Source organism: Engraulis encrasicolus, chromosome 3, assembly GCF_034702125.1.
Source record: "Engraulis encrasicolus isolate BLACKSEA-1 chromosome 3, IST_EnEncr_1.0, whole genome shotgun sequence".
Lineage (NCBI taxonomy): Eukaryota > Metazoa > Chordata > Actinopteri > Clupeiformes > Engraulidae > Engraulis > Engraulis encrasicolus.
The window spans coordinates 18,039,030-18,052,747 of NC_085859.1; the positions used below are offsets into that span (position 1 = coordinate 18,039,030).

Genomic DNA, 13,718 nt, shown 5'->3' on the forward strand with positions numbered 1-13,718 from the left:
CAATGCTAGGAGTATTATGACACGCCCCTTTAGGCAGACCGGAACCTAGTCATGTTAGGTGCCCATAGCAACCTATTACATTGGCATATCTCTATATACTTAAAGAATCTCTGGTATCACATCATTACATAATGGACCCGGGTTCAATTCTGACCTGAGGTAGGCCTACTTTCCCGACCCTTCCCTCCAACTATTCTGTCTGTCATAATGGACCCATGTTCGATTCTGACCCGAGGTACTTTCCCGACCCATATCCCTCTCCAACTACTCTGTGTGAATAATAAAGGTGTAAAAGCCCAAAAATATAGTACGAAATGTTCATTAAAGACTGCACACTAGATACTGTTCTTTTTTTCTCTTTATTTTTTGGAGCAAACAACGCTTTTCGCCCAGTGCGTAGGTTCCTAAGAGCGAACCTGGAGACACACTGGACGAAACGCGTTGTTTGCTCCAAAAAAATAAAGAGAATAAAAGAACAGTATCCAGTGTGCGGTGTTCAATGAACGTTTCATATTATTGATCACATTTTTCTGCCTTACACCTGCACCTGGACAGCTGAAGGGTTGTGCACAAGGACTTTCATACACCCCAAAATATAGTAGCATTTTCTTAGGTCTTTAAAGTCTTCTTAGTTTTGTCAATATCACAGCTGTTGTGTTAATTTTATTATGCCATTACTAACCTATCCTATCTTGATATTTTATGAATGCACTGAAAGAGGTCAAGTTGCTCCTCCCACAAGCAAAACAAGCCTCCACGGACAAAAAGGATCAACTCCCATCCCAAGAACAAACACTGCATGAATAACACTCAACAGAGCTAAGTCCACCAGGCAAGGTGTAGCAAAGATCTTTGATTCTACTGTAGAGTTCCTTTTGTGAAAATACAAAGAGGAAGGACGTGGTTCTTGGCAACGCCCCCTCCCTCAAAACTCTCTGGTCTGTTTATTTGATCATGTAGGTCCTGTAAGGCGTTACAGACAAAAGTTAGGCTGAGAGTAATTAAGAAACAGGCAAAGTTTTTCTTTTCACCAAATATGCCATTATGAAAAGATCCACAATCTTCTTCATTAATCTTCTGCTGTTACAAGGGATACGATGTGCAGGTAAGCCCCTGTGATCAAATGAAAATGTTTAGTCCAGAATAGTCGTTCTGCAAGGAAGGGCAGAAATGGTGCTTTTGTCCTTGTCTATATTGAACCTGACGTTTGAGGCTTAGTAATATGCAGTAAAAAATATAACCTACTCTAATGATTAGAATCTAAATACTGAGTTTCCTTAAAGGATTTTCAAAAAGAAATTTATATCTAAATAGTCTCCTCAAGCTTTAGGAAGCAGGATTGGTGTCATTTATGTAGGTGTTTTTTTCTAAACATGCTACAGTACTCATTGGTGGCTCTTTCCATATAATTTTGCACCTTGAAGATTAAGTCACTGAAGGCATTTGACTAGCTTACGAAAATAACAACAAACAACAATAGTAACATTTAACTTTAAAATCTCTTCGAGACTCGGTCTGACCAAGAGCAATGAACATTTCCCAAATGGCATGGTTGACCCGACTCCCCTTGGTTTGCTAATGGTTGTTTGCTTCCCGACAAAGTGGCAGGAGTTCCCAATTTTTTCTGGGACTCAGAAACAATATTTGTATTGCTCCTGGCCTGACCAGAAGCAACGCTGAAGGAGTTGCGTCACTAAGAGGGTGCGGCCTGGCTAACTCATGTGTGTTTTACTCCAAGGCTCTCACTCTATATGGATCCTGGCCACGCTTACCATCGGACACACTCCGTTCCCAGAATTCATTGCAGTGGTGATGCTGGACGACATCCAACTGTTCTACTATGACTCAGATGTCCGAAAACTGATATACAAACACCACAGGTCAGAACATGAGCAGGCTGAACAAGAAGACGCCAAACTCATATTTGGAGACCAGTACAGAAGCATGAAAGACAGAGCGTCGTTCTCAAAGCATCTGCTCAACCACACACAAGGTAGGACTGTGCAAGGTAAGACTGTACAGACTCAACAATTCTGTTGCACGCGTTCTATATTCTTGTCCACAGGGGGGCGCACAGACATAGTCCCTAACGGTTAACCCGTACCTAAACCTCTGAAGTCTTGAATAATGTACTGTATATCTCCTTATGGGAAAAACAAAACCTGCTGTTTTACTGCAGTTTTTGAAGGATTGTAATGCTTTCATGCCCAAAACTCGACCCACTGCAAAAAACCCCAGTATTTTTTATGTTTCTAGTTTTTCGTGTCCACAAAAAAACAACCTTCACTGGACTAAAAATGCAGTAGGGCCTACAGTATATTGCAAAATACTGCAGTTTTCACAATGCAGTAATAGTATGTTTCATAAGGGTCCATTCAGAACTGTTCAGAATTGTTTTTGTACATTCCCTCTATAGGGGTGCATGTTCAGCAGAGAATGGTGGGCTGTGAGCTACTTGACCATCACACCCCTGGCCCATTAAGATCCTGGGACGCTTTTAACACTGTAAATCATGAGGAGCTGCACTTCAGCATGGAGCATAGCAGTCTCCATTCCAAAGGCCTATGGCCTACCATGTGGAGCCACATTGAGAGAGACACTGTGGAATGGTTGTTTGCAAATGTGTATACTCCTGCCTGCATTCGATTCCTCAAGAAATACCTCAACATCATGAAGAATGACGTGATGAAAAAAGGTACATGGCAAATTGTTTTTTAATGATGCACACTTGATTATGTTGCCATATCTGATCGTTCTCTATTTGAAAAAATATAGGCTATTATTGAGGTTCTGGTTACCTCTCTGTAATTATCATTACTTATTATTATAACCTAGTCTAACATTTATGATGCTTCTTCTTCTTCTTCTTCTTCTTCTTCTTCTTCTTCTTCTTCTTCTTCTTCTTCTTCTTCTTCTTCTTCTTCTTCTTATCATTTTCAGTGAAGCCCAGAGTTAGACTCCTCCAGAAGAGACTCCCAGACACTGGAGGGGTCAGAGTGACCTGCCTGGCCACTGGCTTCTACCCCCGTCACATCAACCTGACCCTGCTCAGAGACGGCCAGCCTGTGCCTGACCACCAGATCACTGGGGGGGAGCTGTTACCTAACGGAGATGAGACGTACCAGATGAGGAAGAGCCTGGAGGTCAGCAGAGAGGAGCTACAGCAGCATCACTACACATGTACAGCTCAACACCTCAGTCTGGACAACAAACTGGACATACACCTGGGTAAACGTTTCATTTTTGATGTCTGTGCATGCACCAAAATTCTGGTGTGTTATCTGCTATAGTAGTTAGAGTTACGCCAGATACATGTGTCAAGCAAGAAGTTCTGGGCCCCATCATCCTAATTTATTCACTGTTACAATGGATGAATTATAACTTATTTAACTAAAAAGGAACTTATTTGACCTCTGACCGTATATACATTTCTTGGTGATTGTTCATCGCTTTGTGATTTTATTTTCATAAAGCAGTTTTGTAAAAACAAAGAAGAATGTCCGCACACTGCTCCTGTGTTGCTTTTTTATTTTTTATTTTTTTATTTATCACTTGAGAAAAAGAGGCAAAAGAGGCAAAATATGTTTTGGTTACAAATTCTGTATTATCTCCTTAAATTTGCAGATATTGATCCAGGTGGACAACATGTGCCAACAGTGCCCCTTGTGCTTTCACTTGGAGTTGCACTCCTTTTGCTATGTGTGACTGGAGCAATAATAGCATACAGGAAGTGCAGCACGAGGCACACAGGTAAAAATCATACACCACTAAACTCCACATGTGCAGGCATGTTTGATTGTTGTATCTAATACATACATGCATACATGCATACATACATACATACATACACATACACATACATTATAATAAACAAAGTGTCATTAAATGTAATGCATAAGAGGCAAACATTTCTTTAGCTACTTTTTGTTACATTCATGTTTAATTACAGACATGACACAAGTAACTGTAGATCTGAGTGAACAAGTGTTAAACGTTTGTGTTACTTCTCATGTTGCAGGAATAGGCCAGCAACAAACACAGCAGGTGCAATTGCTCACACTACCAACATAAAATTGTGGCAAAGGAGTTTGTACATGGGTGTCATGTGTGCGGGGGACTGAGTAAAAAAAAACTGGGTACACTGAATCACTGTGCATCCGTTGGTGTTTGTGCGTTTGTGTGTCTGTGCGTGTGTGCATTCACTTGCAGTGATGTATTCACAAAGACCTTGGTTTGCATGTTGGGGCAGTCTATGTGGTGAATAGAAAATGCAGACAGGGTAAAACAAAAAAAGTTTTCCAGCAGTGGTAGGTACACAACATAACACTAAAAAGTCTGTAACAACTCAGAAAGTCTATTGAGATCTGTTACCGTAAATTTACGTACAAACCACACGTTCAGTCTGAAAATCAATGTAACACTACAACCAAAATACATTTGTATTCAGCTTTATTATGGTCTCTAGATACGACCTAGGGTCAGACTGGGGCCTGGTCCCATGCAAGCACCTAGTCTTCAGGTGGGGTGTCTGGTGCTGTTTTTTGTGCAAGTGTCGCTGAAACATACAGAAAAGTTTTTAAACCGATATGTATTGCTTGTGATGAAATAAAGAAAATATATTTGAAACTGTCTACAGTGTATGGCATTGTAATATGAGTTCATACTTTACATATGGGATAGCCTAACGTATGACATACAGAGCAACTATTCAAATAGGCCTACACATTAATTGTCTTACACTAAGTAAACACTTACTTGGCGCCAAAACATACACATTTGGTTGACCTGAAAATGGAAATGATGGCACATTAGACAGTGACTAGTGTAGTGATTCGTGAATGTCAACAATGCAGACATTAGCCAATGACATTGAGTCAGCACTAAGCAATGACTGTTTCCCACTATCATTAACACGTGGTTAAGAACTGGTTTATGTATTTTGGTAAATAGACAATCTGGAGAATTGCTCTTACCTGATAGGCTTTATACTGTTTATTTACCTTTGTGTCTCCTGTAACATTTGATGGCGGCAGCTACTGTAACAGTGACTGCAAACATTAAACGCAGTGCAATACTGATCACCACCCATAGCGGTGTTGCAGACGCTGGATCAAGACCGCCATCAAGATCTGCAAAGTAAATCAGATACAAGTGATGGATAACCTGCTTCTGAAACAGCAAAAAAATATCATATAGACCTATCAAGGTTTTTCAATGCTAATTGCTGAATAAGTTAATTACATAAACAAAACTATTCAGCCAGATATGAATGTAGCTCAACTGAACTGTATGGTTTGGATTTATTTCTGAGGATCAACTTGTGTGTCATCAATAGCATTTAACCCTTTGCACAGAGTCTCTGTTATAACCTCATTGCCATCTTAAAAACGGTAAGGACCAATGCTTAATCTGTTACTTCTGATAATGTCAATGTTGCTATGATGCAATTGAGTCTTCTCAACAAAAAGTAAACGTGCCTGCTGTCTGTAGAAAGAGGCAAGTACTCACATAGTTAAAACTATGGATCAGTTCACTAAAGGACTTTAGAGAGGTCGATTCTTTTTTTTTGGAGATAAGACACATAAAATGAACATCGACATACCCAGGTGTATGTCCAGTTTGTTGTCCAGACTGAGGTGTTGAGCTGTACACGTATAGTGATGCTGCTGTAGCTCCTCTCTGCTGACCTCCAGGCTCTTCCTCATCTGGTACGTCTCATCTCCATTAGGTAGCAGCTCCCCCCCAGTGATCTGCTGGTCAGGCACAGGCTGGCCGTCTCTGAGCAGGGTCACGGTAGGGACACATACACGCGAATTTGCAAACTTTGCCATTCATTCCTATGAGAGAGGTGAAGGCAAGCGAAAGCAAGCGAAGCGAAGCGAAATTATTAAAGAAAGTTTAATGTTATGCAAATGAGGAGCGAATTCGCCTGCCGCGACCCAATCAAATCAACAACATAACTGTTCCATTCAATTTGATTCGCCACGACGACCTGATGACGGTTGGATTTCGTCTCTCTTCGCTTCGCTAGCTTCGCCTCCTATGTGTCCCTACCGTCAGGTTGATGTGACGGGGGTAGAAACCAGTGGCCAGGCAGGTCACTCTAATCCCCTCAGAGTCTGGGAGTCTCTTCTGGAGGAGCCTAACTTTGGGCTTCACTGTAGTGTAGAGGATATACATTACACAAAAAAATCTGATTATACCCTGTTAGTTTTGATAACATTTGGCTGGTCTGCAACGAAGGCCGATTTCAGACCAGAAGGGGAAAACTGGGCGGGAGTGGTGGTGGCGAAAAAACATGAAAACAGGTCTGTCCTTTCACACCAAGACGGCGATAGTTGGGCTGTAGCGGCACAGGATTCGGCTCTGCTCCATGCTGCATTGGAAAAGGGAACTCGAGCGGAATTCGGACAGCAGCGGCCGGCAGTGTTCCATTGAAATGAATGACAAGTAGTGAACTAGCTTTGGCAGTGAGGGGGATAGAGCTCGAAAGTCCCGCCCCTTGGTTCCGCGTTTCACGGGACCTAAGCTGACCATCTAACAACTTGGTAGCGAGTAAATATCTTCTGATCTCAGTCATGATATGCGCTGGGCTACAAATATGCTGTTTAAGATGATAGATAAAGATTATTCATGCAGAAGTATCAATGTTTTGTTCCGAGGCCGTCGGCATGGAAAATGTGAAGAAACACAGCTTTCTAAAAAATGTGGGGGTTCGTACGAAAAATTAAGCAAAAATATCAGAAACAACATATATGGAGCTCGTGGCACAACTCCAAGGGGATCGAAATGCCATTTTAATACCGCCATTGGATTACATGCTACGATTTTCGGCTAAAAACGCCGTTGAGGTCCCATGAAATCGGGGGAAGTGACGTCACTTTCGAGCTCTATTTTGAACAGCACTGGCCGCGCCATCCTACGTACTTCCGCCAAGACACTTGGCTCCGCACTACGTCTGGTACCTGTCTTCTGTGGAGCGATGTTGACCGGTAGGATTCTCGCCGGTGTACTGACAAACGGTCCAACATTGTAATTTTATCCTACGGTAGGGTGTTTTGTCAGACATGTCTGTTAAATGGTCCTACATCGCCACAGATACACGTCAGACACGTTTGTTCAACAACTTATAAGTTAAATCCTGATTTTTCCGAAAATGTCCTTTCTGCTTCCTGCAATCGCGTCAGATCAAACAAAGTCCAGACCATGAATACGAAATGGAAATGGTAGTATTATGGGATGGTCAGGACCAGGCTAATTTTGAACAGCACTGGCCGCGTACGCCAACGCTGTCGGTGTGAAAGGCAGAGTAGAACACACCGCCCGATACTAGGCAGAAAGACAGCCTTCATCTCGCTGCCGTCCTGCCACACTCTAGTGTGGATTTGGCCTAAAACATACATCCAATAACGACTTTGAGTGTCATGACAAGCGCTGTATAAAACTTGTGTATTGTTATTATTTATTAAAAATTCCAATTCCCAATGGCCTATTACTTTCAGTTATTGTCCCAATGCATTTGCTTGCAAATGTGTATGCTTAGGTGGTAAGTTACTCTGCTGTTTGTGACATCATGCCTATGCCACATCAGCCCATGCAAGATCATCTTTCAAACCAACATCTCTCATTACAAGCTGCACATGTACATGTACGTGGTTACGTGGCGCTATTCGGACATGTCGCTATTCCGACGTTAATGTCTATTGTCGGAATACCGACACGTTTTCCACCGTCCGCCGCTATTCCTACATGCCGCTATTCCGACATCCCTTACCTTAACCCTAACCCTAACCCTAACCCCTAAAAAGTGTCGGAATAGCGGCATGTCGGAATAGCGCTATGTCGGAATAGCGATTGCCCCCCCATGTACGTTGTTCTCTCTCTCATTTTAGCACAAAACTTCATGGTTCATTCATATACATCCTCGTAGGCGCATGGGCATACATGGGGTGTTTACTTGTCCTTTTCACACCAGACAGTCTGCTTGCCCATATCAAACACAGCCCAATCAACACAGTGCAGGAAAAAAAAACAGCAAGACGTGAAAACCGAATTAAACCTCAGGAAAGTAACAGAACATGCAAGGGTTCAGTGAAGTTAGTACCTTTCCTTAACAGGTGCTTCTTGTGTTTGTGCAGGTATGTCCTAATGGTTCTTAGACAGATAGGGTGGTACAAGCTTTTATGGAGCCACTTCACCTGGTCAGCCACCAGTATGTCCCACATAGCGGGCCAATGCCACTGGCTCCTGAAACTGTACTGGTGTTTGTTGGCGGACAGGTGGTCTCCACTCACACCATTAAAGGCATCATGCACAAACATCGGGCCTGGCTGGTCATGGTCGAGTAATTCACAGTCGGACAGTCTCTGTTGTACATGTAGACCTTAGAAACGGGCGAAAAAAAGAAAGCAAGAAGGCTATAATTTGGTTGTTATGGTCATTGATTTGGTCACTATTCAGTCTCACACCCAATAAAATTACGTGACATGAGAGTTTGGATTGAACATTAGACTTTTTGTCACATTTGACGATTTGTTACATAATATTTTGATATTTTGTTTCATGTGTATAAAACCTTGTGACTGTGTTGTTTGTGTTGTTTTTACATTTGTTGTCCCTCAGACACTTGTTGTAACATACTTTCAATTTGTCATTCAGTTGAACTCTGAATGTTCTATCTGCTGTTCTATAGCAAACTTTTTTTTCAAAACCACTACACACAATTCTGGCCATTTGACACAATTTTCATGAAGGCAATCTCTTTTTTGTCACAAGTAACACAATATAGCATTCAAAATTCTAAAATCAAATTGGCATACTTTGTACATTTCCTCTTCACTACTTTTGGAATCCAATACCATGTCAGTTAAAGATATATGAGCAATCTGACCTGTAGCTTTAAGTCATATTTCAAACACAACACCACATTTACAGCACAAGTCAACATGTCACACACGTAATGGTAACTCAAGCAAATCCACTACTTGTATGGTTGAGTTTCCGTTTCAGGTGGTGAGCCCGAAACTCCATGCCTCTGTTTACATTTCCAAACACTATACTGGCATCTAGGGCTGTCACGGTATGAAAATTTCACCTCACGGTTATCGTGACCAAAATTATCACGGTTTTCGGTATTATCGCTGTAATTTTGAAAAGTTGTGTTGAACATGTTTAGAAAGCATTGATGGTCCAACACAAACTGAAATAGTTCCATAAGGTGCTAGGAGTGGTCATTATATTTAAAAATGGAGGCAAAACCAACATAAAAATCCCATGTTTAAAGGAATAATACATGAATCGCTTGTCATTTTGAAGTTGTGAGGAGGAAATGGTTACAGTTTGTACTTTTTATTGTAGAAATTAATTGGTTCAGCAATTCACTATGATTCCAGCATTGGCATTAGGTGTTAGGCAACAAAGATTGCCACTGTGACAACATCAGCAGACTTGGATGAGAGGTCGGTAAGGCTCACGGTGTCACAGTGTAACGGTACGGTTATCCGCTATGGTATGCGGTATATTATTTTAATTCACACGGTAAATTATTGTCAGCACTTTTTATCCCGGTTTCACGGTATACCGTTTATCGTGACACTCCTACTGGTATCCATCTTCAGTACGCCGTCCTCGGCCCACTTGAGTTCACGTTGGAGAGCTGTTTTCACACTCGAGTCATCATAAAGATGCTGGACATGGTCCACCAGCATTACCACCGCACTGAATTCTGGGAAAGGCGTGTCCCTGATGGTGAATGTGGCAAGCATCATCAAGAAGGAATGAGAACCTGTTGGGTCAAAGGTTTGTGGATGAGAACATTCACACACATGTAAAAATAGCAACTTGGTAAACCGTCCATTTAGTGAGGCATGAGCTTGTCATCCCTAAATAAACTCACTTCTCATTATATTATAACTTTATTCAACAGACTCAGGGTCCAGATTATCTACAAGACATAAAATACATTATAAAAGAAACAACAAAAACAAACAAAACATCCAGTTTTCCAGGCAGGGGCGGAGCTGTATACTGTAGGGAGGGCAAGCAGGGCATCTACCCCTGTGCCCAGGCCTCCCCCGTATTGGTGGACGTCCTATTATGACTTTTTAAGACTGTATGGGGGTATCTGTGTTTTACCCTGGGCCCTGTGTGCAATATTTAACCCTGTGCCCTGTGTTTTTATTAGTTTATGTCCATGGTCATTTACAAATATTACTTTTTTCACGAGTAATTACCACCACCATCATATTCAAAGTATTCATTAGGACTGGGAAAATTACACTTTTCATACATGAAAAGGTGGATCTTTTCTATGTCCGCCATTTAGAATTTCCAGTATTACACATTTTTAGCTGTAAAACAAACTGTACTTTGGTCATTCTAGTAAATATTAATTTCATAATTAGTAATATTCATATTCATGAAAAGCAGCACCGTTTCTATGAGCAGCATAGTTACAATACCAACTCTGGCCACAATCCTATACCTTACTGTAAGTTGAGTCCTAATGAAAGTGGTTTGCAAATGATTTGAGGAATATATGAATGTACAGCTCTGAAAGAGAAAAGTGTAAGACAGGTCTACAAAGTGGTTCCTCTGGTTGTTGAAAGAAACAGATAGTGACAATCAAAAGACAATGTTCTTACCTCCATTAGCTTTTAACACGAGAAGGAAGACAACGAGGGTTCGGGCTGTTTCCATAACCAGTTGTAATCATGGTAATGTGTACAGACTTCAGAGTCTATCCGTTTGGAATGGCTGGTTATGTTGAAGTGTTCTAGCAATCTGAAATAATCACTGCACTGCCTTTCACATTCTGTTCATGGGTTGATTGCTCTTCCCAGGCCCTGAATACACGTCACCCAGGGTGTGATAGTGTGCAGCTATGCAGCTTAGTTTGTCTATGGCAGTGTTCCTCAAACGTTTTCAGGCCAAGGACCACGTTGCCTCCCCAAAAACGATCAGGGACTGAATCTGAATCAGAATCAGAAACTGAATCAACAGTTGACGGGTGCTAATTTGACACTGCTGATTTCGATGCAGATCTCTTATTTTTAAATCACATCACAATCCTGTCTTGTTGTGGTGGACAGCTATGCATGGCTTTGAAATAATGTCATAAGTATAGCCTATTGCTAGCTTGTCTTGGAAAAGTAGAAAACCCTTCGCGGACCATCTGAACTCTGTTGCGGACCACCAGTGGTCCCCGGACCACACTTTGAGAATCACTGCTCTGGCCTCATCTGAATGACTTTTTGACCTCTGTAATAATAATAAAAAGAAAATTTCTGCGTTCAAAAGAGAGCGATGTAGTTGTGAGGTGTTGTTACTCTGAATGACATAAAGATTAAAATATTAGGTTGGGTCAATATTAAGTGGTTTTATGTTTAATGTTGTATTATGATCGCTAGACGCAGTCATGGCTCATATGACAATATAGCCCAGACTTTGTGGATTTGACAAGTAGTCATGCTTTTTGCCTTAATGCAGAGGTGTCAAACTTCAGTCATAGTGGAGTGGTCAAGAATAAAAATCTGTGACGTACTCAATATTTATTTATATATATATATATATATATATATATATATATATATATATATATGTGTGTGTGTGTATATTAAAAATGGATGGGAATGGTACATGGTCAGACTTAATACTTATATTTTAGTCATTTCCATCATAGGTAAATGGTAGCTCCAATGTGCCTAAAATGTGCCCAATGTGAGTAAAAATGATTACATTACATTACATTACATTGCATTTGGCAGACGCTTTTAACCAAAGCGACTTTCAAAAGAGGACATAATCAAGCCACATCACAAGCAAATACAAAGTTGATGATCTATTGATCTATTAGTAAACTCTCCTCAGAGGTGCATATGAACAGAATGTGAAAGGCAGCTAAAGCTTTTCAACAAATGACTGTATGCTGATGAGTTTACTATGTATTACTATTAGCACACACAAATACTAAAATTAATCCAAAAGGAAAAGGTTATTTTGCGACTTCACAATGTGTTCCCTTTTTTATAGAAAGAGCTAAGGAACGTGCAACAAGATGAGTGGTTTTTATGAGTGATTTATTCTATTAATTAAAAAAATATTCATAACAAAGAAGTTCATTCTTTTATGAATATATAATATTAATTAGTTACTGTTGTGCAGGTTTGACTGGTCTATTATTTTTGAGTCTGGCGAGAACCTTGGCCTGCAGTGATACATTTAAGTCACTAGAGGGCAGCAGCAGTGTATAACTAGAGAATCTCTAACAGGGAGAACGTTCACACTGATTGTTTCCCATTGTAGCAGTTAGCTTTGCATGCATACTGCAATAAATATGGAGTGTCCACTAGTTCATGTGGGAAAATGTATGGAATGGAAAGGGGAACCCACATGCTAAATACACTGCTACTGCGATTTCCAGTCACAAATATCATCAACAAAACATTCCTGGTAAGCACTATGACTGTTGTTTAACAATAGGCTGTATTGACAAATCGTTCAGGTGTGTAGTTTTACAGCAGGTTAGAAGATTTCAACCTGTACTCGCTAGCATCCTGCTGTTGTTTATGGGTTTGGCCTCATAAAAATTGAGCTTTGTGACCCAGTATATAATAATCTAGTGTTGCAAAATAATCGAAACGCTACTCAAATGGGGTCTTATTATTTCTACCTTCGAACTTAATATTAATATTTCAGGTCAGAAAATTATTAAATATCACAAAAAATTATAGTGGTAGAAAACTCCATTGACACCCATTCATTTTGCACTTAGGTAGAATTAGGGTTAGCCAGTTGTGGCTAGTAGCTAGTTCCGTGAGTGAACACCCCCTGGTATAACACAACAATGCAATGACACCCTATAGCAGTGGTTCTTAACCTTTTTTTCTTGAAGCACCCCCTAACCTGTGCCCAAGACAAGCCGCGCATACCCAACCTAAGCGTCTACGCGTGTATACGCACTAAAAAATGATTTGAGTGGCCTCTCGCACCCTGCAATAATTCTAGCTTTAGACATTAATCAATATTTTAATGACTTTATATGGGGACCAAAACACGTTTTAATTTGGTCTTGGTTTGGCCTAATTATAATGTTTGGAGGCAGATTTTTTTCACAAACTCAACACAAACAAAATTCCTCGCACCCCTTAAGATCTCTGGCGCACCCCCAGGGGGACGCGTTTGCAAATTTCATGTAATATAAGTCGTGTCCATACTAGAACCTGACACGGCAGTCATGCATTAGGTCTAAACACTTCCCTCTAATCTAGGGTGACCAGATTTTTGTAGTGTAAAACCGGGACACTTCGTGCGTGACTGAAGAACAATATTTGGCGGGCGGGTCTGGGGGTCCTCCCCCAGGAAAATTTCTATTTTTTAGATGCAATTTCCTGCATTCTAAGCAATTTTATAGGTCGGAATGACAAATTGCAACTGACTCCTTCAGACTTTCTATACAAGCGCTGGCTGCCATTAATTTTGGCAGGTAAACAAGTAATCTTTTCCATATATTTACTCTGATAGACATGGCGTAATGTAGTGGGTGGCCAAAACCGGGACCAACGAGCCACGACAACCGTGCTGGCATACGTACGTTTTGCACGTAGCCACTGAGCAATAATCACATGAAAGTTAGCCTTTCCTGTCGCAAGACAGCAAACGATTGGCACCGCCAACTGCACTGCATACAGGGCCGGGACCTCTCGCACCCAAAGCGAGAA

General features: G+C 41.0%; 2 protein-coding genes across 2 annotated transcripts; one reads left to right on the forward strand and one right to left on the reverse strand.

Annotated features, from left to right (window-relative positions):
* The first annotated feature begins 1,044 nt into the window (after positions 1–1,044).
* On the forward strand, positions 1,045–4,592 carry LOC134443988 (major histocompatibility complex class I-related gene protein-like). Its single transcript, XM_063193485.1, has 6 exons — positions 1,045–1,105; positions 1,739–1,993; positions 2,417–2,695; positions 2,941–3,228; positions 3,625–3,750; positions 4,019–4,592. Exons 1-6 carry the CDS (start codon positions 1,045–1,047, stop codon positions 4,069–4,071), a joined length of 1,062 nt encoding a protein of 353 aa, XP_063049555.1. The 3' UTR covers positions 4,072–4,592.
* On the reverse strand, positions 4,398–9,764 carry LOC134443999 (major histocompatibility complex class I-related gene protein-like). Its single transcript, XM_063193492.1, has 5 exons — positions 9,581–9,764; positions 8,105–8,383; positions 6,060–6,158; positions 5,603–5,791; positions 4,398–4,402 (listed from the first exon to the last, which is right to left on the reverse strand). The coding sequence occupies exons 1-5, from the start codon at positions 9,762–9,764 to the stop codon at positions 4,398–4,400; spliced, it is 756 nt and encodes a 251-aa protein (XP_063049562.1).
* Positions 9,765–13,718: the final 3,954 nt, after the last annotated feature.